This window comes from Papio anubis, chromosome 2, assembly GCF_008728515.1.
Source record: "Papio anubis isolate 15944 chromosome 2, Panubis1.0, whole genome shotgun sequence".
Classification (NCBI taxonomy): domain Eukaryota; kingdom Metazoa; phylum Chordata; class Mammalia; order Primates; family Cercopithecidae; genus Papio; species Papio anubis.
Window position 1 is genome coordinate 32,044,502 of NC_044977.1, and position 25,898 is coordinate 32,070,399.

A 25,898-nucleotide genomic window follows, 5' to 3' on the forward strand; every position below is an offset into this window, starting at 1 on the left:
TCATCTGAGACTAGGAATTTCAGGCCAGCCTGGGCAACACAACACCCCATGTCTGGAAGAAAAAAAAAAAAAAAAAAAACTGGGCATAGTGGCTGCACATCTATCATTCTAGCTCCTTAGAGGCTGAAGTGAGAGGATCCCTTGAGCCCAGGAGTGAGTTATGATCGCACACCACTGCATTCCAGCTTGGACAACAGAGCGAGACTTTGTCTGTAAAAAGAAGCAAAAACAAAACCCCAAAGCTTTGTCCCAGCTCCTTATGAGAGGGTGGTAGTAGTAAAACAAAAGGCTTCAGGAGGTGAACATTTGATGCTTTCTTTGTCCTTTTTTTTTTTTTCAAGAGCCAAGAACTCTGGAGGAAGAAGAAGAAGGAGAAGAAGAAGAAGGAGAAGGAGAAGGAGAAGATAAAAAAGAATCCTCATCATTAATGCAAGTGGAAGGAAACTCTTCACTAAGGAATTGATCACATCACGAAAGGTGAAATCATTACGGAATTGATTGCTTAAATATATAATTTGAATCTGGATTTAAAAATAATGAATGTAAGTTTTTTCTTAAAAAAAAAAAAAAAAAAAAGTCCATTGGTTAAATTCAGCTTGAATCCTTTGCCATTACATCAAGAGCTAACAGTTCAACAATTGATCTCACAACCTCCCACCTCATTTCCTTTCTCAGTCCAGGTAACAGGAAAAAAAAAATTTTTTTTCCAAACACTTTCTCAGTTTCCCCAGTGGTCACCTTTGAAAAGGGAAAAATGTGTGAAAATAGGCAACGCTGAATATAAACCACTTAATTCAGCCTCCGCTCCTGTGAGGGCGTGGGGGAAAGCCAGTGAAGAGGGGCTAGAGAGGAGGAAGAGGCGGGAGGTGCGGCGGTTCACAGGTGACGCTCCTCCCGCCTCCCAAGCAGAGCTCCAGGCGCACATCCGCAGTCAGCCACCTCGCGTGCGCCTCCAGGAGCGAGGATGGAGAGGCTGGTGAGCGGGACTGGGGCTTGGGAAGGAGGGCGCAGGGTGGGCGATGTGGAGCCGGTGGCCCTGGGGCGGGCGGCGAGTGGAAGGCGCGGAGCTTCGGCTCTCGCCACAGTCCGGTCCGGGGACTTTATCGGTGGTGTTGATGGCAGCGCTTTTCTCTAAGCGCTTTACCTTGCTGATTAGCGGATTTTGCCTCAAAGGGTGGTTTACAGGCCGCTGCTGGCGTCCGGATTCTCCATTCCAATTCCCTGAAAAAAAGATGCGCCAGGCCGGGGCTCCGGGGGCTCTTGATCCGCGCTGGCGCATCCTCCGGGGGGCTCGGCTCGGCTCACTGGCTCCAGCTCCCAAAGCTGGGGAGGCACAGCCTATTTTCAACTGCCCCCAAAAGGGAATGAGAAATGCTGTATTGGTTCCATGTTGGCACCAAAAGCCGCGGCGGAGATACAGATTTCCAGGCTCGCTCTCTCCGGGAGAGCTCCAGCGTCTCTTTGTTAGCCCCTTTCTCCCTCCTAGCCCTTGCCTGGGGGAAGCCATGAAGGATCCGTTAAAGCTGAAGCTACACTTGAGAGAGCTGAAATGCTCTGTGATCACCATGCTTTGAAGGGTTAACCCCGGGTATCTAGAGAAACAGACATTTTGTTTATTCGGAACCAGCTTACAAGACAAAAAACGGAGGTGGTTTTCATATACCCTATTGGTATATGAAATCCAAATACAATGGTATTGGTATAAAAATCCAAATACAATGAATGCCTCAAGACAATTTTTTCATGTATGGTTTGTTGGCAAGACCACATAGCCAATGATTTCACTGTCTTTCTTAACAAAGGAGAATGGTGGTCTGTGAGCTATGCTAGATGCTGTTAATCTTCTTTATAACTATCCTTCTAAAAATGAATTATTACCTGATTTTAGACATAAACAGGCGGAAAGGCTAATATTTCCAAGTCCTTGTGACTACATGTGGGATCATGTGGATTTGGACATAGAAACTTGCTGAGGAAGAGGCATGAATAGGGGGAATAGGGGTAATGTAGCTGCCAGGTGGGCAGCTGTCTGGTAAGACCCAGGTTTTTGTGAACCCTGGACTGCATGGCAAGGGTTATAAGTGGGCTTCTTTGTTTTCAGGACTGTAGTTCCCCCTATGTTATTTGATCGATTAATATTTTTTGGCTATCTAACACGTATTGGCGTTTACCATAACCTGGGCTCTATACTAAGTGCTTTAATTGTCTAATTCTCATAATAACTCTGAGATAAGAACAACATTTATTTAGTGCTTATTTGTACCAGCAGTATTCTAGGAGCTTTATATACTGCTTCGTTTAGTCTTTTTAACCATTAGATTGGTACTGTTACTCTTCCGGAGTCTCAGAGAGGTAAAATGATTTGTTTTGCTCACAAATCTAGTATTTGTTTTAGCCCAGGTCACCTCCCTGTAAATATATAAACACTGTTGTTTTCAGATTGGTCATCTTTTCAGTTATTCTGCATGGACTCAAGAAAAAAAACCTGTAAAATAAAAATACGTATCTATTTAAGAGTAAGGCTTTCCTTCCGATTTCCTTTGCCTCAATCACTGTGTTTTTGTTTCTTAACATTGCTGGCTCCCAGTCCGTGATATGTGGTTTGGTATGTATCTGCTTTCTCTCTCGTCCTAAAACACAGATTTTCTCTATGAGAACTTGTGCGTTCTGCATTCTTCATCATGGCCTCTGCTAGAGCCTGGATTTCCACGTCAGAGAGAAGCCTAATGGTTGAAAAAAATATCACATAGAATTGGAATGCCAGTATCTGTCTCCACAATTGCCTTAGCTGAAAATAAAACAAAATGTGTTGGGTGGGCACTGGCAATGGAGCCTGAGGAAACATTTGGCCTGATTTTTTCTGACTTTCCTAGATAATTATATAGGATGGAACAGTCTCAGTAATACTGAGAAAATTATCGAGTTATCTCTGCTCATTTCAAACCAAAGCCTTTGTGAGTATAATGCCCAGCAGTGAATGGGCAGGGTGAGCAGGTCTTTGTAGACTGTGAGTATGTGTTCAGGAAGCTGAATCATCTTGGATTTCTCAAAAAGCAGTAACTATGTTATTAGTCTTAGACCTGTGAAGACAGGAAGAGAAGTCACAAGGAAGGCATAGCATGCTTATGGTATGCTTGGGTATCGAATAATAAAATCTATCTGCAAAGAATAATTTGTCCTAATGGCACCTTCAGATGATATAATCTTGAATTCTCTGTAGCCTTAGAGATGTAAAGAAAAAGCAACTTATGTCACAAAGATCAGTATCACTGTGTACTATGATGCCACTGCATGGGGTCTGGGATGAGAGTCTAAGTGACTGGTTCTCTCTAGCTGAAGACAAGAAGACACTCAGGTATGTGGTAGCAGTTGGGATAGGCCATGGGGAGGTGAGACATCATTCCTTCTAAGACATCTATCCTGAAAGATCCATCACAGGAACACGATAGTGATGGAGACTCCCTGTCTCTGGCAATTAGAGAGGGTGCTGAAGAAGAGCCCTTTTCCAGCATGCCAGTCCCTAACATGATGCTGGCTCTTCACCCAGACGATGACAGCTCTGGTGCTCAACACACACAACCACCTCCAGGGTACAAGTTGTCCCCAAGAGAGCTGAGACAATATTGGCTCCAATTTTTATCATCTGATTGATCTCCAACCACAGACCCTGACCAGGACAATTGGGGGCCCTCTCCTTATAGCTCTACTCCTAGGAAAGATCACCATTAATGATTACCAGGTAATTTTCTACCCCTACCTATGAAGGGACTTGGTTAGTAACTTCTCTTGCTAGAGGAAAAATGAAGCTTATTATATAAGATTAATGTTTGTGAAACACCTGTTATTTGGAATTGGTTTGGTACTTCCTTTTGAAATTTCCCTCATTAAGTTTAGGTCATGGCTGTTTCATAAGGAAAGAAAAGGGCATGATTGACCAGAATTAAAATTAACAAATCCATTGAGTAGGAGGATATTAGAATTGAGTGGCGCCCGTTGGACAGGAAAAGGAAGAGAAATCCTTGTGGTAGGTAAAGGAGGAGATATTTAGATCCTTGAGAACTCTGTTCCCCCACCCGCTGCTCCTGAGCCCACAGGAAGAAGGCTATCACAAGACAATAAAAATCCCAGAGAAATTGAAAGGCAAACAGAGAGACACAGCTTGGAGTGTTAAGGAAAATGAACTCCAGCAGGGAAGTCATTGTATCTAAAAGGAATGGCAAAAACAGGGCTTAGTTAAGGCAAACACTGAGAATGAGGGGATGGGATTCCCACAGGTGGAATACCACCCTTTAACAATCATCCTGACTCTAAAGCAAGATCATTTAAGTGATTATGGTCCAATAGTCTAGAAATAAGCTTCAAATTATAATAGCAACAGATGGGGCTAAACAGGAGCCGATAAAAACACATAACTTGAGAAAGGGATGCCCATGATGGGTTTATTAAGGAAAAAGTGGTCAGGGCATCCCACTAAGGCAACAGGATTCAGTAGATATTGAGGTTCTTGGGGCCAATGAGACAGGCGCAGAGAGACTACCACTTTATGGAAGACTGTGATCATACTGCCAAATACCACGAAAGAATACACAGAGCCAAACAAGAGACTGTTTCTGGTGAAACCAGCAGCCAATGTCCCAACCTCAGGAATTTAACTCAGTCTGAGAAAGAATAGTAGTTTCAAAATTGTCAAGTCTGCTTTAGTATTATATATTTTTTTCACTGACAAGAGAGAATGAAAGATTGATAGCTGGGAGAGTGGCGGCGGGTGAGGGGTGTTGGCAGGTAGTAAGCATGCTGGAAGCAGGGTCTCAGGGTGTAGGGTATATGGTGGGTCTATTTGGGAAGTAGTTGTCTTCTCTCAAACTGGAAAGCAGATGGGTGTGTTCAGACAAGATCTGGAAGCTGTGGCATGGGGGACAAAGGGAGATAGGACCCCTTTGGCCCTGGAGGAAGAGGCATGAATTTTTTTGGAGCACTAAAAGTTCCAAAAGACCTAAACAGAAAGTGCTTCAGAAGAGGAGGATCTGTATAGCAAGATGACTGTAATCAGGCTCATAAAAGTAAGACCTTACATAAATACAAGTGAGGGGGAAGACATTTCATGTAGGAGGAATGGCTCAAGCAAAAATACCAAGGCGGGAAATTGCGTGGTGCATTTAGAAGTAGAAAAGGCTAGCTGGCAGGGAGGGGATACATAGGAAGGCAATGGAAATGAAATTGCAAGAATGAAAATAGGCTAAGAACTTTGAACAATTTTCTCTAGATAGCTAGGAGCTGTAGAAGAGGATGACATCTTGTGCAAAGAGGAATTTAAGGAAAATTAATCTGTTGATAGTGTGTAAATACATTAGCTGGATAGTAAACTAAGTTAGGGACTATATCTGCCTTATCCACCATTGTCTCCAAAGCACCTACCATAGTGCCTGGCATGAAGTCAGACTCAATAGAGATGATTAATAATAGAATAAATGAAAGAAGTACAGTTGTCCCTTGGTATCCATGGGGGCTTTGTTCCAAGACCCTCACAGATACCAATTGGTGGATGGTGCAAGTCCCTTATATGAAATACTGTAATATTTGCATATAACCTATGCATATCTTCCCATATTTATAAACTCATCTCTTAATTATTTATAATTCCTAATACCATATAGATTCTATATAAATAGTTCTTATGCTGTATTATTTAGGCAATAATGACAAGAATCTGTATATGTTCAGTGCAGATGCTTTTTTAAAAAATATATTTTCCATCTGTGGTTACCTGAATCCATGGATACACAACCCACAGATACAGTGGGCCAACTACATTGGCAAAAGTTCAGTTGCAATAGAAGACAAGACTACTGCACAAAACACCCAGTGTTATGAGCTGAAACTAGGGTGGTAAGGAACAGACACTTCACATGGGTAGCAAGGAACAGACACTTCACATGCGAGAATCTAATGTGCATAGTGACTAATTACATATCTAGGTAGGGGAAAAATGAGGCATCCTGGATGACTTGAGTGCCTGGGAGATAAAAGTCCAAAAGAGTAGCTGTTTTTGGGTAAAATGATGATTAATTTGATGTTACTCATAAATTTAATTATTCATCATTCGTTCATTTTTGTATTCAACTGACAGCATCTTAGGCAGAAGAAAAGATAAAAGAACTAATGTAGGAAATAGCTTGGTAATTTCAACTTATTGAAAGAATGGTGAAGTGGAGCTTGGTGTGCAAGATGGCAAGTACAGTGACATGAGATTGGATAGCATGTTTGTAGGTGCTGAGCTGCAGGTAATGACGGATGGGGTCATGCTTTATTACTAGCAGAGCTTCTAGACAATGACTCAAAGGCTTTCAGAGATTCCTTGGCTCTGTGGACACCTGTTTAAATGCTTTTTAAATACAGCTTCAAAATTGAATTTAACATATTGTTGCAGGGCAGTGAAGCAGGGACTGCAGTGTGAATATCTTTGGTCATTCATCACAACAATGATTTAGTCACAGCAATAACAACGTACTTTTGTGATGATGCGTCAATTTTTTTTTTTTTGAGACGGAGTCTCACTCTGTCGCTCAGGCTGAAGTGAAGTGCAGTGATGTGATCTCTGCTCACTGCAACCTCCACCTCCTGGGTTCACGCCATTCTCCTGCCTCAGACTCCTGAGTAGCTGGGACTACAGGCACCCGCCACCACACCCGGCTAATTTTTTGTATTTTTAGTAGATACGGAGTTTCAGTGTGTTAGCCAGGATGGTCTCCATCTCCTGACCTCATGATCCACCTGCCTTGACCCCCGAAAGTGCTGGCATTACAGGCGTGAGCCACCACGCCCAGCCATGTCAAAATTTTTAAACCAACAAAACTTTATACATAGAGGAGGCGAGATGGTGTGGTAATTATGGTTATGAACTCTGAAACCAGACTGCCTGGGCTTAAACCCCTTCTCTGTCACTTCATAGCTGTGTGACCTTGGGCAAGTTACTTAACTTCTCTCTGCCTCATATTCTTTATTTTGAAAATGATGATAATAATAGTGCTTCCTATATAGATTTATATGAAATATTGGATGAAATACTTTGTCTCAAGTGCTAAAAACAGTGTCTAGTACATAATAAATGTTCAATAAATGTTAGTGTTAGTGGTTTAGTAACCTTATGCAAAATATAAGTTGGAGTATTATTTTAATGTATCATCTGGTGTGGTTTTTTATTCCAGTACTTTATTTTTGTCCTCTGGTCTTTCAAATCAGACAGTTAAGTATCCATTGCCTTACAGGAGGAATACTAAGCAGAAAATAAATTTTAGTTTCAAAAGCCAAAATTTTGCAATACCAAGAGCCTTGGCATTCCAGTTTCAAATCACTAAATGCTAAAAGACCAAGGATATAATGTTCATGCTAGAAAGGGTTGATTGGATGAATGCAGCGTGATGGAGGAACCAGCTTTTCTGGTTGAGGGAGATAAATATTTTCTAGGCTGGGACAGCAAAATGGGACTGATTGATGTCTATGCTCAGATACCAGTTTGCATTCCCAAAATAAGGACCTGGGCCCAGGCCCCAGACAAGGGAAGTTCAGGACACTGCAAAATAGAACCTGCAAGTAGTTGTTGAGATCCAAGAAAAAAATAATACCTGTGTCTCACAGTCCCCTAAAGAGACTGTAGGAAGCAGCATGCTTGTCCATCATGGCAAGTGAGCAGTAAAACATGTTCAATGGGAATTTAGGCAGAAAGCCTTGTAGAATTTCCTTTCATCCAGCACAAGGGGAACCCAGGGACAGCCTGGAAGAAGATGAGCGAGCACCAGCTCATCTTGTGAGCAGTAATTGCACAAACTAATGACAGTGATGACTTGAGGGGAACACAGCCATTTTAGCAAATGCTAGCGTAATAGATGGTTGTAATTAGTGATTAGTAGTCCTGTCTTATAGCTTGGCATTTTGTGAACCCCCAGGAATGTAGATGCAATGCTGGAGATTGGGACAATTATGAGGTGTTGTGGTGGTGAGAGACTGAATTGACAGAGATTGTGCGACATTGATTGGAAGTAAATTCTTACCTCTAGTTGGAATAGTAACATGAAATGAAAATAAAGTTCAGTTAAAAACAGATAAAAGTTATATTTTTTACTCATTTCCATTCTGAAAAATAGAAATATAGAAAAAATATAGGAAAAAGTTACATTTCTTGCCTTTGCCCCTTAGTATGAGTATACATACAGACCAAATGAAAGGATCCATGGCATTATTGCAGAGAAAAGTTCAACTGCCTCTACCCTGACTTACCGTTTTATCGAAGGGTGATGCCCAGAATAACATTCTCTTGAATCCTCTCATGATTTGTAAGAAGGTCAAGGATTTCTGCCCAGACACATGAACATCAGGCAGTGAAGGAAAAAATTAAAGCCAGTGCTGGTGTTTAAAACATGCAGTTTATGTATAAGACTTGCAGAGTTAAAATCAACCTCAACAAAATTCAAGGCAGTCAAATAATGTTCCTGAAAAGTGGTTGCCTGCTGAGTTACATTTTTAATATTAACAGATGTGGATTTTTGGGGAAGTGGATGCTATCAAACATTTGTATTCTCAGCATTTTCTGTATTTATTTAAGGCAGTTTGTAAGTGATCCTATGTCTTTGAGACCTTGCTCTTGATAATGGTGGCTTTAGGAGCAAGGCCCCAAATTGCCAGGGATTGCTATTGTGTTGGAGCCATGCTGCTGCTTTTCCCTCCTCATATCTTGAGCATGCTTTGTTATTTCCTCCATTTATAACCTCTAGTTCTGCTCCCACAAAACCAAAGTTCTCTGGGGGGTAAAAACTTAGCTACACCATTCCCTGAAATAGCGATTAGCTTGAAGCTTCCTTGGCTTTGTCCAAATCCAAACCCCCATTTCTGTACTTTGCTTTCTGTCTTCAGGTGATCAGGATGCCCTTCTGTCATCTGTCTACCTACAGCCTGGTTTGGGGCATGGCAGCAGTGGTGCTGTGCGCAGCACAAGGTAAAGAAGCTCAGTTCCCCTGCTTGGAGCCCAGCAGACACAATTTCTGGGGTGAAGACATTTAGCCACTATTGTTTGTGCTGTGCTGGTTCCATTTGTCTGCATGAATTATTTAAACATGTAGTCTGCCTGGAGGAGTGAGAGTGGTTCTTTCTGCTTTCCACATTTTTGTTTTCAATGTTGAAGCATGCTTTGATATTTAGAAGCCATTTCCACAGTAGATGAAACAGACTTATGAAAAATATCCTCTATTTTAAAATGTCATTTTTCACTTACTGAACTGAATTACAAAAAATGATTTCCTGTGTTTTTAAAGATATAGGAATGCTTGAATTCAATCTTTTTGGAAAGTAATCTGGCAGTAAACCTTACAATTGGGTGTGTTACCTTTTTACAGAAAAATGTAGAAAGCAATGAAATATAGAAGTTATATAGGCTCATATTACCTGTTGTATAACAAATTTGGCTGTGCCATCTACTTATCTACCAAAGTTCCTAGCTCTTCCTCCTCGGTTCCTCGGGAGGCCACACTCACTTTACGACTGGCCTTTTCATCACTTGCAGTGTGATGTTGCTCAGCATCAGCCTCCACAGATGTGGCTGATGCTGGTGATGCTGGTGAAGATCAGGTGGGCTCATGCCCATCTCCAACTCTGGTCCACAACGTTCATCACAGGACTTATCAACTGACCAGAGGAATCTAAATTAGATTCCATAGAAGTAGCAAAGAATTGTAAACTTCCTCTAAATGATTTCTTCCATAATCAAAAAGAAAAAGAACTCATCTAAGAGTTGAACTCTAGCTTTGAGTCCCCTTTCACTCTGCCTTCTAAAAGTAATAATTTCTTCAAATCTCTGGTCTGCAAAATCTCAACAAACTTTGAAGAAACCTCAATCCTAGCAACAGATAGTTTCCCAGAACTTTTCACATCTTCCAAGAGTACACATCATTTTTAGTTTTGAATTATGCAATACTCAGGGGTCCAGCCTGTATTTGTTATACCCATCTTTCATTCCCTGATATTATTGGGGAGTTGTTTGTTTGCTCGGTCTTCTTTTTTTTTCTGCTTATACTTGGCAACATTTTATCCATATTATCAGTCTTTAAAAACAAGTTTGGATGCTTGTGATCAAGTTTACATTTTGTGTAACATTTTATTAGTTAGAGTCTTTATCTTTATTAATTAACTGCAATATTTGAAAGGGAGGGTAGGAGGTTTGGAAGTAAGTGTATTCATTTTTCAGTATCTCTTCTTTTCTATTAAATGTTGCTAGAATTAAATATGTTTCTCTGAGAACTGTCTTCCTTCCTTCCTTCCTTCCTTCCTTCCTTCCTTCCTTCCTTCCCTCCCTCCCTCCCTCCCTCCCTCCCTCCCTCCCTTCCTCCCTCGCTCCCTTTCTCTCTCTCTCTCTCTCTCTTTCTCTTTCTTTGTTTCTTTCTTTCTACAAAATTTCACACTGTCACCCAGGCTGGAGTGCAGTGGCACAATCTCAGCTCACTACAACCTCTGCCTCTCGGGTTCTAGCAATTCTCCTGCCTCAGCCTCCTGAATAGCTGGGATTACAGATGCCCGCCACCACACCTGGCCAATTTATGTATTTTTAGTAGAAACAGAGTTTCACTTTGTTGACCAGGTTGGTCTCAAACTTCTGACCTCAAGTGATCCACTCACCTCAGCCTCTCAAAGTGCTGGGATTACAGGCGTGAGCCACTGCGCCCTGCCTGTCTTACCCATTTCTGTAGAATTTTAACATAGTATGTTTTCATTGTCATTCAGTTATAATAATTTATGATTTTTTCTATGCTTTCTGGTGTACCTAAGACTTAAAAGAAGTATGTAAATTTCTAATTTTATTGTATTATGAACAGTGTTCAAGGCCATACATAGGGTAGCAACTTTTTTGTAGCCTATTTTGAGTTCAATTTGGAGGAATGTTTTATGTTTTTTTGAAAAGATTATACATCCTTTCTTTGAGTAAAGTGTGTGTGTGTCTGTGTGTGTCTTATTTTTATTCATTTAGTATGAGTTACTGGGTTTGTAAAGTTTATTATTTCTCTTTCATTGTATTGACTTTCTCAAAAGTTTGCCTATTTGTTATTATGTTGAGATTTTCCATCAAATAATCTATCATAGTATGAGTTGCTAATATTGGAGAAGGGAAGAAATTTATATTTATACACAGACACACACACACACCCAGAGATCTACATACATATAAAGTATATAGTGTATATAATATAAACATATAAAACATTGATAATATTAAATACCTAAAATGTATATATGAATATATATTGTTTTTCAACTTTTATCTTCTTTGTGACATGGACTTACCTTGTCACCCAGGCTGGAGTACAGTGGTGTGATCATTGCTCACTACAACCTTGAACCCCTGGACTTAAGCAATCTTCCTGTCCTATGCTCCTGAGTAGCTGGGACTACAAGTACATGCCACTACGGCTTGCTTATTTTTACATTTCTTATAGAGATAAGGGTCTCATCTCTTGCCCAGGCTGATCTTGAACTCCTGGCCTCAAGTGAGTCTTCTGCATTGGCTTCCCAAAGCACCGGGATTACAGGCATCAGCCACTGTACCTGGCAGTTTTTCAAATTTCCTGTTTAACTTTTTTGCTTTAATAATTGTTTAAATATACTAAATTGAAGGTTCTCAGTATGATTGTGGATTTAATTCTTTTTCTTTGTAATTCTATTAGTTTTGCTTTATATATTTCAGAGTTGTGTTGTTAGGTACATAAAGATTTATGATTAATGTAATAGATCTGATTTTAGATTGTTCCTTTCAAAATTTTGAAAAACACTTTTTTTCCCTCTTGCAGTGCTTTTGTCTTCCTTTTTTTTCCTCTCCTTTTAGAAGTCTTATTGAACTGATTTTGGAACATTTAAGTCTACTCATTGAATTTTTCCTTAATCCCTTCCATATTGTTATCTCTTTGTGCTACATTCTAGAAGAATTTCACAGCCTGTTCTTACTGTTTACTAATTTACTCTTCTACTGAAGAGTGGAAAATTCTTCATCCGTTTTGCTAAGTCAGCCAAGCTGTTGCAATTTTATATTTCTCATTTTCTATATCTCTAATTTCTACTATTCATAATGCTTTTATTACACTTTTATTACACTTACGATATCACATGTATTCATGTCAAATTATTTTCTTATGATATCTTTATTCATTTTGTATGAGTTATTGGGTTTGTAAAGTTTATTATTTCTCTTTCCTTGTATTGTCTTTCTGAAAAGTTTGGCTATTTGTTTTTATGTTGAGATTTTCCATCAAATAATATATTATCATATGAGTTGCTAATATTGAGGAGGGGAAGAAATTATCACCATAGCATTTAGTGAAAGCAGAGGGTGTGTAAATTATTATTTTTGTGCCAAAGCTTCAAGATCCTCCAGAACATTGTCCCATACGTCTCTTTACCTATGTTCCTATATACACTCTTGCTTCCTGGAGGCAGACACCTCTGTTCCACCCACTTCCTTTGTAGAATGTGTTATGTGTGTGTGTTTGTGTGGAATGCATAGGGCTGCTCCATCTTCTTTACTTAAAGTGGTCACTCTGCCTGTTATTCTTTGGCCTTTTCCTGCTCTTTGCTTCTACTTGCGCAAGCATGGACGAGATTGTTGAAGCTGCTATCCTACCTGGCAGTCTTCAATCTCATCGTACTTACTTCGCAATTTACAGAGATTATTCACAATTTCTTGTAACTGAGAGTTGCTTTCTTGTTTTTCCACTCTGCTACTATTCTTTAAAGATTGAACAAGCATATTTGAACCTATATATTTCTCTGGCATCATGTAAGAATGTAAATAGATGTTTTCTTCTTTGCATTTTCTCTATCTTTTCTATATTTGACATTGAATATACTTTTTATTTATAATCAGGAAAAAGTGTATGCGTATTACACTCTTTAAATATAAATGTTCTTTTATGATTCCATAGTGCAAGTGGTGACCCAGGATGAAAGAGAGCAGCTGTACACTCCTGCTTCCTTAAGATGCTCTCTGCAAAATGCCCAGGAAGTCCTGATTGTGACATGGCAGAAAAAGAAAGCTGTAAGCCCAGAAAACATGGTCACCTTCAGCGAGAACCATGGGGTGGTGATCCAGCCTGCCTATAAGGACAAGATAAACATTACCCAGCTGGGACTCCAAAACACAACCATCACCTTCTGGAATATCACCCTGGAGGATGAAGGGTGTTACATGTGTCTCTTCAATACCTTTGGTTCTGGGAAGATCTCAGGAACAGCCTGCCTCACTGTCTATGGTGAGAGTCTCTGAGAATCATTGTCTGTGTCTGGAAATACTATTTCCAAGAATGTTTGGAACATAGCCATAGTGCCCAGTTTTTCAGGATTTTAACCACAGAAAAGGTCATGAGAAGATAGCCTTTCATGTCTAGTATAGCTGTGTTTATGATTATTTGGAGAGTTCATGGGGCTACACTGAGTTCTTCGGCTGGAGCTATCTTTTCTCTGAGGGATCCTGCTGTCAAAGGAGAAATTTGAGAACAATGGTGAGGGCAACAAGTTCTCCGTAAGCAGTGATATGATTCAGACTTAGCTTGCCACTAGCAATCAAGTGACCCTAGAAGAGTCCAATCCACTCTCCTCTGGAGTTTCATTGTCCAGACAATAAGTGTGAAATAGATCATTTCTAGGGTCACTTACAACTTCAACTTTTTGGATCTAAGGACAGAGATAGATTGGACTAGCCTTGAGGCAGTTATGATTGTCTTTCTCATTTTGCTTGGGAGGATAGCTCTTTCAGGATTGATAAGGGTACATGGAGCAGAGTCTTTTCATACCTAAAACAATGCCAACTAAAGATATAACTTGGCAATAGCATTCTTTTAAAATCCAAGAGGCTTAGTTTGATGAGATTCCTTTCTTCTTAGCTGATATATAGCTGAGGTGAAAGATTAGGAAGTGGGAATAAGAGATTACTTTGGAGCATGGCACACATGGCAGTAGTTTTAGGGAGTAGCGGACAAACTTACGGTTATTAGGAATATTAAAGTGAGAGTTTAATCATGCCAAGAATATTGTCCGCAGGGAAGAAAAAGCTTAGTAGATGAGAATGCAAGGGAGACAGGAATGCTAAAAGAAATCTCTTTTACTTATTTTGCCTATAATGAGTCCTCTCTGTAGAATCTTATGTCGTTGCTTTCTTGATTTCCATTTCTTTCATTCTCTCTTTTTCTGTTTCTCCTCCCTGTCTCCTTCCTTCCTTTCCTCCCTCTCTGCCTTCCTTTCTTCTTTCCTTCCTCCTATCTAATTTTTCTTCTTTTTTTTCTTATGTCATATTTTTATCCTTCTGTTCCCTTTTCTTCTCTTCCTCTTTTCCTCTCATCTTTCTTTCTCTTAGTCTCCTTCCTTCACTCATAGACTTTTGTATTTTTTTTCCTGAAAACCAGACGCCTCTGAGCTTTAAAGCTAGTAATTCTGTTCTCTTCCACACTGACCTTTCCAGCCACACCTTATACCTTTCATGTAAGCCATTCTTTGATACACCATAGGACCTCAAAACTCAATCTGGCCCATCAGCCATATTCATATTTTTTCACTTTTATTTCCCTTCCTCCAGTGCTCACAGACATTAGTGATCTCAGCCAGAGCCACAATTCCACAGCCCTACTTCCCCCAACCCACTGTCATCTCCCTGCCTCTTGAACCTATAAGCACAGCCCAGGCTTTCAGTTAGCACTGCCATTTAATTATCTTCTGGGCTCCAAAGCCAACCACAGAAAGACAAGTTTACATTTGTTTAGAAAAGAAAAATTCTATATTCTAACAAAAATGAACTCACTGGTCAGGGGATTTTCAAAAGGGTACAGGCTACAGCTGGCCTGAAAACAGTTTTCTCATGAGCTAGTTATTTTTTCTTAACTTAATCAGGTGATTTCCAATGCTCTTCCAACAGTCATTTCTAAATTTTTATGGTTCTTAGCTATGAATTTCAAATTCGCATTTTGTGTAGCTCTTCCAAAAAGGGATTTTCCAGCTCTCCTCCATGCATCTAATTCATTGGTCCAGCTCCAAGAAGAAAATGGCTATCTCTAAGCAGTAGCCTTTCTATGGGCTTTCTGTTCCGAAACTGCCCTAGTGCCTCTAATAGGTACAGGACACATGTATGGCGGTGCTGATTGGTGGCTATTGTCAAGCCACTTAAGAGGAATACCTAAAAGAAGGCAGAGATGCTGCATTGCCCCTGGAAGAGAACAGAATAATTAGGACTGTTTGGGAGAGAAAAGTATCATCTGACTTCTCAATACTCTATGTCCATCTGACTAATTCTGCTACAGAAAAATTATAGAAAGGGTCTTTCTCATCACAGGTTTGTACTAGGCCAGTCTCCATCCTGCAGATCAGAAAATTAGACATAAGAGGAACTGGAAAGTCCCCCGTTTGGGTAGGATATGCCACACTATCTTTCCAGCCTCCATTATCTTTCTATAAGCATATTTCCCTCATCTCTCTGAGGAGACTGCAGTGCTCAGACCAGGTGCTTAACTAATAACAGATTGTATTTATTTTTTGTCCCAGTACAGCCCATAGTATCCCTTCACTACAAATACTCTGAAGACCACCTAAACATCACTTGCTCTGCCACTGCCCGCCCAGCCCCCATGATCTTCTGGAAGGTCCCTCGGTCAGGGTTTGAAAATAGTACAGTGACTCTGTCTCACCCAAATGGGACCACGTCTGTTACCAGCATCCTCCAGGTCAAAGACCCTAAGAATCAGGTGGGGAAGGAGGTGATCTGCCAGGTGCTGCACCTGGGGACTGTGACTGACTTTAAGCAAACCTTCGACAAAGGTAAGAGAAAGTGAGCAAGGTGGTTGTGGTTGTGTCTGTGTGCACACACCTGGAAGGCAGTGAATGTCCTGCAGAGGTTTCAGCCTCTTAGCACAAGAGCTATTTGGAGAAAGAATGGGGCAAATAAGGAAAAAAGGAAAACAGTTGAGGAAACAAAGCAAGTTTTGCTTTCATAAATGTGGTTCATTGCCCACATACCAAATACTGTTGCTGAGATCCATTCATTTATTTATTTCTTCCATTCTACTAACCTGTAATTAAGTCTGTTCTGGGCCAGACTTTGTGTTGAACATGAAAAATGCAACGATGAATAAGACTCAGTCCCTAAGCTTCTAGTCTACGAGGGAATAGAGATAAATGGATGGGCAATTGTAAAACTGTGCATTACATTCTCCAGTGTGAAAGCTGTGAGGCACCATGGGAGGACTAGAGGTTGGGAAGGAGGGGCTCAATCTGGGGGAGATTTGGAAGGTTTCCTGGAAGAAGTGACATCTGTGATGAAATCACTGTATAATCTACACTGTGAAAAAGGGACCTCTCTGAAGTGTTTTCATCACCCATTTAGCAAACTACCTCCTATCCGAGTCCCCTTTTGCTTTCTTGTGTTTTTGTCTAAACTACTGTCTCTGGGCCTCATAGATACAAGAGGTGAGAATGATGGAGGAGAGAATAAAGGGAGCAGAGATTATAAAGACAAAAAGTTTTAGCAATGGTAGCCATGTCTTTTCTCTGTATAGTTTTGAAGCACTGACTCGGGATGAAGCAGTCAGTAATAAGCCTCCTAAAAAATATTACTCCTCTTTTTTGGAGAAATTATGAGCAATAAACTGGAAAAGCTTTCTACACCCACCTCTTTAATATCCATCTAATCAGAAATTGGATATTTAGGTAAATTTGGTCAAAAAGACTTGCAGTGTTGGATTTGGATATTTGTGAAGAGATCTTCAGATTCAGCCATGGCCAAGAGTATATTTCCCGGAGAAACAAGAACCTAAAAAAGAATGTCTTTTTTTTTTTTTTCCAAGAATGCCAGATTTGACTTGTATCACTTACAGTGTTTATATACCGCCTCTAAAATGTTTGTTTATTCTGTGAACGTTGACGAAAAATCTTCCATGCTCAAAGCATTATGTCAAGCACTGGAACTGTAGAAATCAGACAAATCCCTGTCTGAGGTCTGAAGTGTTCAGTTAAATAATGATGTGACGAATTCCATTATGGAGGTATGGAGAAGATGCTAGAGACCCAAGGAGTTCCTCATTTGCCTTTGCATTGCAACATGACACTGAGGAACTGATATTTAGGCTGAGTTGCATTAAAGACATAGATAAGAAGAAATTTAATAAAACCTTAGAGATGAGTTATCTCTGGGGGTTGAAATCATGAGATTCATGTTTTTTTCTTTATACTTCTCTGTATTTTCCACAATTTCCTCAATAAACATATATTCTTTTAAGAGACAGTATGGCAAAGAATATGCGCTTTAGAGGCAAACAGACTTTCAACCAAGCCTTGGCTATCCCATTTGTTATTCTGATTTTGATCTCAGTTAAAGTCTCAAAGCCTCAGTTTTCTTTAAATCTGTTAGAAAATAATAACTCTTGGGATGTTCTGAGGATTAAATAAGTTTAAAGCTCTTACTACATAGTAGCCAGATAAAACATGTTAGCTATTACTAATATCTAAATATTATTAAAATAATATGAAGTCATGCGTATAAACCTACACATGTATGTATTTAAGGATAATTTTAACTAAAAGCTCGACTCTATTGCTTTATCACTTTTTGCCTCAACAATTTCCTCTGTGACATCATTTTCCTTTTTCTTTCTTCAATATCTGTAGGCTATTGGTTTTCAGTTCCACTATTGTTAAGCATTGTTTCCCTGGTAATTCTCCTGGTCCTAATCTCAATCTTACTGTACTGGAAACGTCACCGGAATCAGGATCGAGGTGAGTCATCATAGGGAGTTCAAAAAATGACATAAATTAAATTTTATTTTTAATGACATTTAGTGAGTCATTTGAAATTATAAATAAGGGAATGGCAACAATGTATTTTGTTTGTTGTTTCCAAAATACAGAAATGTTGATACTGTTTTAAAATGCGTCAGGGCGTTTTCTTGCAATTGGACATTAAATTGGACATTTCTGCTTTTTGTTTGCTAAGATAACTTAAAAGCTAATTAAATCAAACAATGGTGATAAAATCAAAGAATGAAGTCTGGCACCCATGCAAGGCCCTTTCCACTCATTAATGAGAAGGACAATCTCTTCTCTTTTTATAGCACTTCACAGGCCATCTCCCATTTAAGAGACTGAAATTGTCCAATTATGGTCACTCATTAAGTAGCACTTTCTGTGTTATACTCCCACGATGCCTCAAACACTATCAGCATCATGCAAGTGATCCATGCTTACAGTAACTGTGTCGTGTCGTTCTGCCCTTCTAGACTATAAATTTCTCTTTATCTTTCACAACTACCACAGCATCTTGTATATACCAGGGGCTGAATAAATGTTAATTTACTGAATGAACTGACTGACGACAGAGAGAATTTTTAAGGTGATTTTTTTTCAATTCCTTTTCTTCTATTGTAAATTCAGTACCTCATAAATGTCAGTCTAAGATATTGTGAGAAATTATAAAACAAGAGACACTATAAAGCAAGAGGAGTGAGCTAGAGACGAAGAATGAAATGTCTTTGGTTTCTGAAGACAGTGCATAATTTATTGAAGTGAATACAAAGCTGCAGTTTATGTTTTGTGTAATGGGAATTTGCTAGGGTGAAAGGGTAATATGGGAGTTCCCTCCATTTCAGATGGCTGAAGGATAGGGGTCAGAAAGAAAAAGAGTTGGCTTTGATTGCTATTTTAGACTTTGATTAAAACTCTCACTCATTTTTTCCTTTCATTTTATGTTTTATAGAAATGTTTCCTTTAGTTTTATGTTTATATTTTTATGTTTTTGTTCATGTTTCAAGTTTTTGACCACTTTATTTTGCATAATCCTCCAGATTAATTCTTGTAGTTTATAAAACACACAAAAAGCCTTCAGTGTCAGTGGCCCCTTTGCAAAAGTAGGTAAAGGTATTTGTTCTGTCCAGGAGAGAAGATCACAAATCACTTAATCTTATTGCACATAATTATTAGCCTATGGAACTCGTAAATGCTCCACAGAAAAAACATCAAAGACAGAAGTCTGTTTGATTCTACTTTATCCGGATATTTTTCTTTTCCAATTAGGAAACTGAAGCTCAGAGAGGAAAGCTGACTTCCTTCCATAAGTTCATACAGTTTTTTAAGAGCAGACTAGGACTAAACCCTGGTGCCCTGACCTTTGCCAAATGTTCTTCCTGTCATTACTGATGCCCCAGTGTCTTGACTTGAAAGGCGCTATTGTCATCAGCTGCATTCACTTAATCTGTGCTTACTGTCAATACCCTTTTCTTTTGGAAAGTGCAAGCAGAAAAGTATGAAGTATTTAAATTCATTTTTAAAAGTCCCTCTTGGGCAAAAGTCTTATAATGCAGTCTTCTCAAGCCCGAGGTAAACTCTACTGGAAACAGACATGCAAAATTATTACCCTTGTTCATTAAGCATGTCTTGGATTTTCTGGGAAATAGAGTCATTCAATGCCAATATCCGATTCTTGAAGCAAAAAGAGTCAGCTTATTTCTCTGCCTAAGTTTTTTCTCACTTATGAAATAAATACCTGAGCCTATGTTGAGTCCTGTACACATCAGGATTGCCATTGACTGATGATGTCTTCATGACAGATGGCCAATTGAATTAATTCCTCTGAATGTTCAGTGGCATATTTTCAATGACTGGATTTTTGACTCGTTTCTTTTCCATTTGTATTGCTTATAAAAGATACCTGAGGCTGGGTAATTCATAAAGAAAAGAGGTTTATTTGGCTTCCGAAGGCTATACAAGCACAGTGCCAACATCTGCTTCTGGTGAGGGTCTCAAGCTGCCTCCACTCATAGCAGAAGGCAAAGGGGAGCCAGTGTGTGCAGAGATCAGATGGCGAGACCGGAAAACAAAAGAGGGTGCTGCCAGGCTGCTTTACCAGCTCTCATGGGAACTAACAGAGAGAGAACACACTCGCACCAAGGGCATTAATCAATTCTCGATGGATCTTCCCCCTTAAACACCTCCCATTAAGCCCTACCTCTAACACTGGGGATCAGATTTCAACATGAGGTTTGCAGGGTCAAGTATGCAAACTATAACAATTGATTTAGAAAAGTTTAACAGCCAGATAATTTGGCTTCATATACTTCAACAGCTAGTAAAACCAAGTGTCGATTATGCTGAAGCTTAAGTGCTCAGGGCTAAGCAAATACTGGTTCATTTAGACCAAACTTTAGGTTATACAAAAAGCTGGGACAAAGAAAAGAGAAAGAAGAGAAAATCATAGAAAACAGCGACACTTTTTATTTCTACAATTAACAAATTCCGGTTGATATTTTGTGAGGAAGGGGAATAGTCCTACACATTTGCCTTCCATTTGTTTTCATTCTTACTTTTCTTTTCTTTCCCTTTTTCTTTCCATCATCTTCTGAAAACATTAATATTTCTGAATGGGCAGGAAAACATGATTGGTCCAAAATAATACAAAGGTTTTGAACTTGGTGACCTCAAAAATGGTGATGTGAACAGAAAAGGAAAGGGAAGAGGTGGAACTGAGAGAGAGAGAGAGAGAGAGAGAGAGTGTTTAGAGTTTGTAAAAAAGCAAAGGAGACAAATGAATTAGTTCTTGAATTTATTGAGTGTGAGCAGACAAATAATTATCTTCATGTAGCTGTCTAGTAGCCAATAATAAAAATCTGGTAAGTAAGGTAAGTCTGTTAAGTAAGGTCAATTCTGTGTTGGGTAAATGACCAAAAGAAAAGTTTATTTTAGGTGATAATCACTACTCATTGCTCACAAATGTGTAAGCAAACTTATAGTTACTGATGTTATTTTTACATAGAAGTTAGACTACCATTACTTTTCTTGTGATCCTGTATAATGCCAGAGAGCATGATGTTGGTTTTTTCCAACTGTAAAGCAGCACAGGCCATTTCTCTGGCACCATTCCTGATAGAATTATCACAGTTACTTCCCAGGAGACTACCACAGTAAGACTAATAAGATTTCAAAGAATATTCTTTTGTCTTTCATGAATCCAGTACTTTAAAACAGTGAGAAAAAATTAAAATTTCCTAGGGAAATTTTCCACCATCTCAAAATAGTTCTTTCTACTAAAACCCAGTGATTTCATAAAGTTGTCCCTTTCGCATATATGACAATGTAGTTAAATTTGGAGTTGAGAATAATCTTTTATTTCTCATTAGTCAACCCACCAACAATTACGTGCTTCTCAGAAACAAACAATAAAAAAAACTTCACTTTGGGGCAGATCGTCATAGACAATCACCCAGTTTTTAGGCAGCTTTATTTTGTTTGGTTTGGTTTGCTTTGCTTTGGTTTGTTTGAGTCAAGGCTGCTTTGGAGAACAATAGAAAATTCAGACAATCATGTAAAATTTATATGCCAAACTTCACTTTTTTTCAAGTACTAGCTAATCCATGTAGAAGTACATTTTTCATCTCCATGAGTTGTATATTTATCTTGATTTGCTTCTCTTCACAATAACCTAACCTATGAATGGGTTCCTGGCAATGTATAGTAACAATGGCAAAGTTAATAACACGTCATTTCCCGGGTAACAGAATGTCACTTTCTCCCATTTTAAGCTTAATACTTAATACAAACAACAAAGATGTTCAATAAACAGTTTGTGATGGTGTAATTGGTCATTAGTTGAAAGGAGAAAGCAAAGAATATCTATTCCCCCCTCCTGAAATAACAACCTTCGCTTTGCTCAGAAAGCACTTTTGCTTCAGATACAAAGGCTGTATGAATGGGTAGCCCTCTGTCTGGGCTGTGTGAAATAAGAATCTTCGCTTTGCTCAAAAAGTACTGGATGAAAGGCACTACCCACCCCTACCCCAGTATCCTCATAGTTCCAGGAGGAAGGAATGTGATGCTTTACATGAGAAAAGCAATAGAGAATCTTGAATTCCAAGGCTATTTTTCTGCAAAAATTTTACAAATTTTGCACGATTTACCTATCATGCCAAGATGACATACATAATCTTATCACAAAACCCTTAGCAAACAGATTCTCAATGCCTGGACATTCTTGCCTGGAGCTGTTCTTTGCTGTTCTCTCTAACACCTAAACCCACATGGGCGTAGGTGACTCAAATTTTAAGTTTCCATCTATATGTGGGGAACATCTCTAGGAATCGAGACATCTCAGTCTCCTGCCCAATAATTAAGTGTGTGTTCAGTCCTCAAATGACATACTCATTCCCTTGGCTTTTTGGCCATGGGGCTGCTTTAAGGAGATTAGCTGTCAGTACCTGTTAGATTAATTAATGAAAAACAGAAAGAATGAGAAAATCCCCCAGCTGAAAAATCTTCTAACATCTCTGCTCCTTTTGCATTTTAGCTTGCTTATATCCTTTACCTAGTGTTCATTACCAGCTTGTTTTCTTTGGAATCGTCATGGCATTTCAGTAGTATGGTCACACCCATGTACTAATAAGCTTGCCTCTAAACAGATCCAAGACCCTAGCCTCTACTAACAAAAGAAACCTACTGTATGCTATTTAAACCGGAAAAGACTGGGCCACTTAATGAAAGTACTCAACATGGCTTACAGAGGGGGAAACATCATAAATGCTGTATTAATTTTCTATTGCTCCTTTACCAAATTATTACAAACTTAGTGGCTTAAAACAACACACATGTATTATACTGCAATTCTGAGGTCAGAAGTCCAACATGGGTCTCATTGGGTTTAAAACAAGGTGTCTGCAGGGAGACGTCTATTCCTTTCTGGAGGCTCTAGGGGAGAATCCTTTTTTTCCCTCTCTCTCTTTTCCTGCTTTTAGAGACTGCCCACGTTCCTTGCCTTGCATCTTCAAAGCCAACAAGGTCCAATTGAGTCTTTTTCACATTGAATCACTCTAAATCACTCTAAATCTCCTTTTTCTCTTATAAGGATCCTTGTGATTACATTGGGTCCTACTGCATAATCCATCTCAGGGTCCTTAATTTAATCACATCAGCAAAATTCCTTTTGCCATGTAAAGTAACATATTCACAGATTCCTGGAATTAGAATATGGATGTGTTTGGGGTGCCATTATTATGCCTACCACAAATGCTAAGAGGGTGTGGGAGTGAGTTGCTTGGAGTGACAGCCGACCTCCCAGTGGAAGCATTCTCTCTTTGTAATTCCATAGCCTTTGCTCTGCTCTTGGCAACTCTCTATCAGAGAACTTAAAAACCTGGTCAGAACCTCTGACCAGGCAAGGCTTTATTTTCCAAGATTATATTTTGTCTCTCAAATCTGTAACGCAAAAGCATCACTTCTGCTTTCCCTTGTTAATTTCCCTTGTTAGTTATCACTAACTGTAATATTACGAAATCTATCACTAACTGTAATATCACAAAGACTTTTTTCCTTAGAATATCAGTTATTGCTTATTTCCTGCTTCTCCCTGTTTCCACCTTTTCATAGAGGAAGCAATTCTGACTTCCTCTGTCTTAGTCATAAGCATCCCGTAAACACAAGTTCACAGAGAACTGTGAAAGTTCAAAGTGGGAAAATTCTATTCCTCACTCTGTGTAGTGATAGTAGGCATATAACCAAATTGGTCTTTCCCTATTTATCATAACTTATTCAACTGGGAATTTCTCAGTCCCTAATACTTGCAGAGTCACGTTATGAGGTCATTATAGATTTTAGGAGCCTCAATGCTTTTCATTTCATTTTCAGAATTCTTCAAAATTCCCATTTATAGGCCCTAATTGATTTCAGCAGCCCATATGCAGTAGAGCAGTTCTTATTTGATGAAGCATATTAAGTAGAAAAAAAGTTAGAAATATCAGAAAAAAATTAAGAAATAAACGTGTGTTCAGTACAATTTAATTTGAATAATTTTAATCTCTAAAAATAACCATATTGTAAAAAAAAATACAATTTCTTCTAGTAAATAAAGAACAAATGAGATTTTGTACTACAAACACGCAAGACACATTTTGCAAAAATCACAACTTCAGTGTTAAATTCCGCATTTCATGAGGCACAATTATGGAAATTTATGAACGAGAGACTATCAAAAGAGAGCCTCTTGCCCTTATCAGTATTCAAACTAGATAGAATTTCATGATGACTGACCAATGCTGCTAGCTCTGAGTCTCTGTGGATACTAGTGTCACGTGCGTCCGTGTGAAGAGACCACCAAACAGGCTTTGTGTGAGCAATAAAGCTTTGTAATCACCTGGGTGCAGGCGGGCTGAGTCTGAAAAGAGAGTCAGCGAAGGGAGATAAGGGTGGGGCCATTTTATAGGATTTGTGTAGGTAAAGGAAAATTACAGTCAAAGGGGGGTTGTTCTCTGGCGGGCAGGAGTGGGGGGGTTGCAAGGTGCTCAGTGGGGGAGCTTTTTGAGCCAGGATGAGCCAGGAAAAGGACTTTCCAAGGTAATGTCGTCACTTAAGGCAAAGACTGGTCATTTCCACTTCTTTTGTGGTGGAATGTTATCAGTTAAGGCAGGGGTAGACATTTTCACTTCTTTTGTGATTCTTCATTTACTTCAGGCCATCTGGGTGTATATGTGCAAGTCACAGGGGATGCGATGACTTGGCTTGGGCTCAGAGGCCTGACAACTAGTTTATAAATTCTCCAAACTTCTCCCATTTTTATATAATGAAAAGAAATGCTAGCCTTGTATTTTGAAAGTCCTTTAAAGAGTTCTCATTAAATACCTTTGGGATTGTGTACACAATTTTCTTTTAATCTTTTTTAAACTATTATTATGAATTTTTGTTTTTATTTTTTAATTGAAAATAGAAATTGTATGTATTTATGGTGTACAACATGATATTTGTATATACGTATACATTGTAGAATGGCTAAATCAAGCTACTTAACATGTGTATTGCCTCACATACTTATTTTTTTGTGGTATGAACACATAAAATCTACTCTGTCAGTAATATTCAAGTCTACAATACATTGTTATTAACCATAGTCACCATGTTGTACAATAGATCTCTTGAAGTTATTACTCCTATCTAACTGGAATTCTTTTCATCTTAACCAAGGCCACATGAAATAATTGAGAAACTGAGTGTGATATTTATTTCTACAATATTTCTCCTTCAAGAGTTTAAAGTTTTCAACTGTTAATTCTGGCAAGGATGATAGCCAATGACATATAAAATTGGTTGTTTTCTAGTTAGTCATTTTTATTTGCAATAATGAACAATCACTTAGTGATTTTGATCAAATCCTGTCCCTTACAAATTAGCTGAGTACCTTTGGACAAGCCATTTAACTTCCCTATGCCTCCCTTTCCTCATTGAGTAAGATGGGGATAATAATTGTAACTGTATCTCATAAGAATGTTGTGAAGATTTAAAGGGGAATACATACAAGTGCTTAGAAAAGTGCCTAAAACGAATGATACGCTAGAATGCTGACTTGGGAGGAGAGGGGTGGAGTGCTTATTTGTAGCTTTCGCCAACTTCTATGAAGTAAATGTTCCCACTACAGCAAATTTCAAGCTACTAACAATTTAACCATCAGCATGAGCCAGTAAAGCTCTGGCACACCAATGTGGCAGTGTAAGTTTCTAACAAATGTTCATTTTTATCATTACTAAATCTAAGGTCCTTTTTCATTTTATCGATGTATATTTTCATGAATTGTACAAATGTTCAAGGAGGGACGAGTTTAGAGAGATAAATGGAGGGAAAAACTTAGGAATTGTAGCAGTTAGCAAAGCTTTGAGGAAGATTTCAGAAGTTATCTGAATCTGTTTGGACACTTGGGCATGAGTATTTGGAAGGGAGAAGAACACATACAGTAAGTCTTAATGTCATTAATAGGTTCTTAGAAACTGCAGGTTTAAGCAAAATGGCATGTAACAAAACCAATTTTACCACAGGCTACATGATAGAAACAAGACTTAAGTTCCTATGGCATATTTCTGGTC

The 25,898-nt window shown here is 38.9% G+C and overlaps 1 protein-coding gene across 19 annotated transcripts in view; it reads left to right on the forward strand.

Moving 5' to 3' along the window:
- The first annotated feature begins 723 nt into the window (after nt 1-723).
- CD200 (CD200 molecule) overlaps nt 724-25,898 on the forward strand; it is a 30,632-nt gene continuing 5,457 nt past the window's right edge. The window contains exons 1-7 of one of the 19 annotated variants that reach the window (XM_009199969.4): nt 898-976; nt 2,588-2,605; nt 8,908-9,040; nt 12,957-13,283; nt 15,562-15,834; nt 17,680-17,787; nt 18,325-18,400. In XM_009199969.4, the coding sequence (XP_009198233.1) occupies nt 965-976; nt 2,588-2,605; nt 8,908-9,040; nt 12,957-13,283; nt 15,562-15,834; nt 17,680-17,787; nt 18,325-18,359 (906 nt within the window). In that variant the 5' untranslated portion in view covers nt 898-964 and the 3' untranslated portion in view covers nt 18,360-18,400. Of the gene's footprint in view, nt 977-2,587; nt 2,606-2,633; nt 3,740-8,907; nt 9,041-12,956; nt 13,284-15,561; nt 15,835-17,679; nt 17,802-18,324; nt 18,401-25,898 lie in introns of those variants that run through there. The other 18 variants (XM_009199972.4, XM_009199973.2, XM_017955128.2 and 15 more) reach the window with 18 other exon arrangements.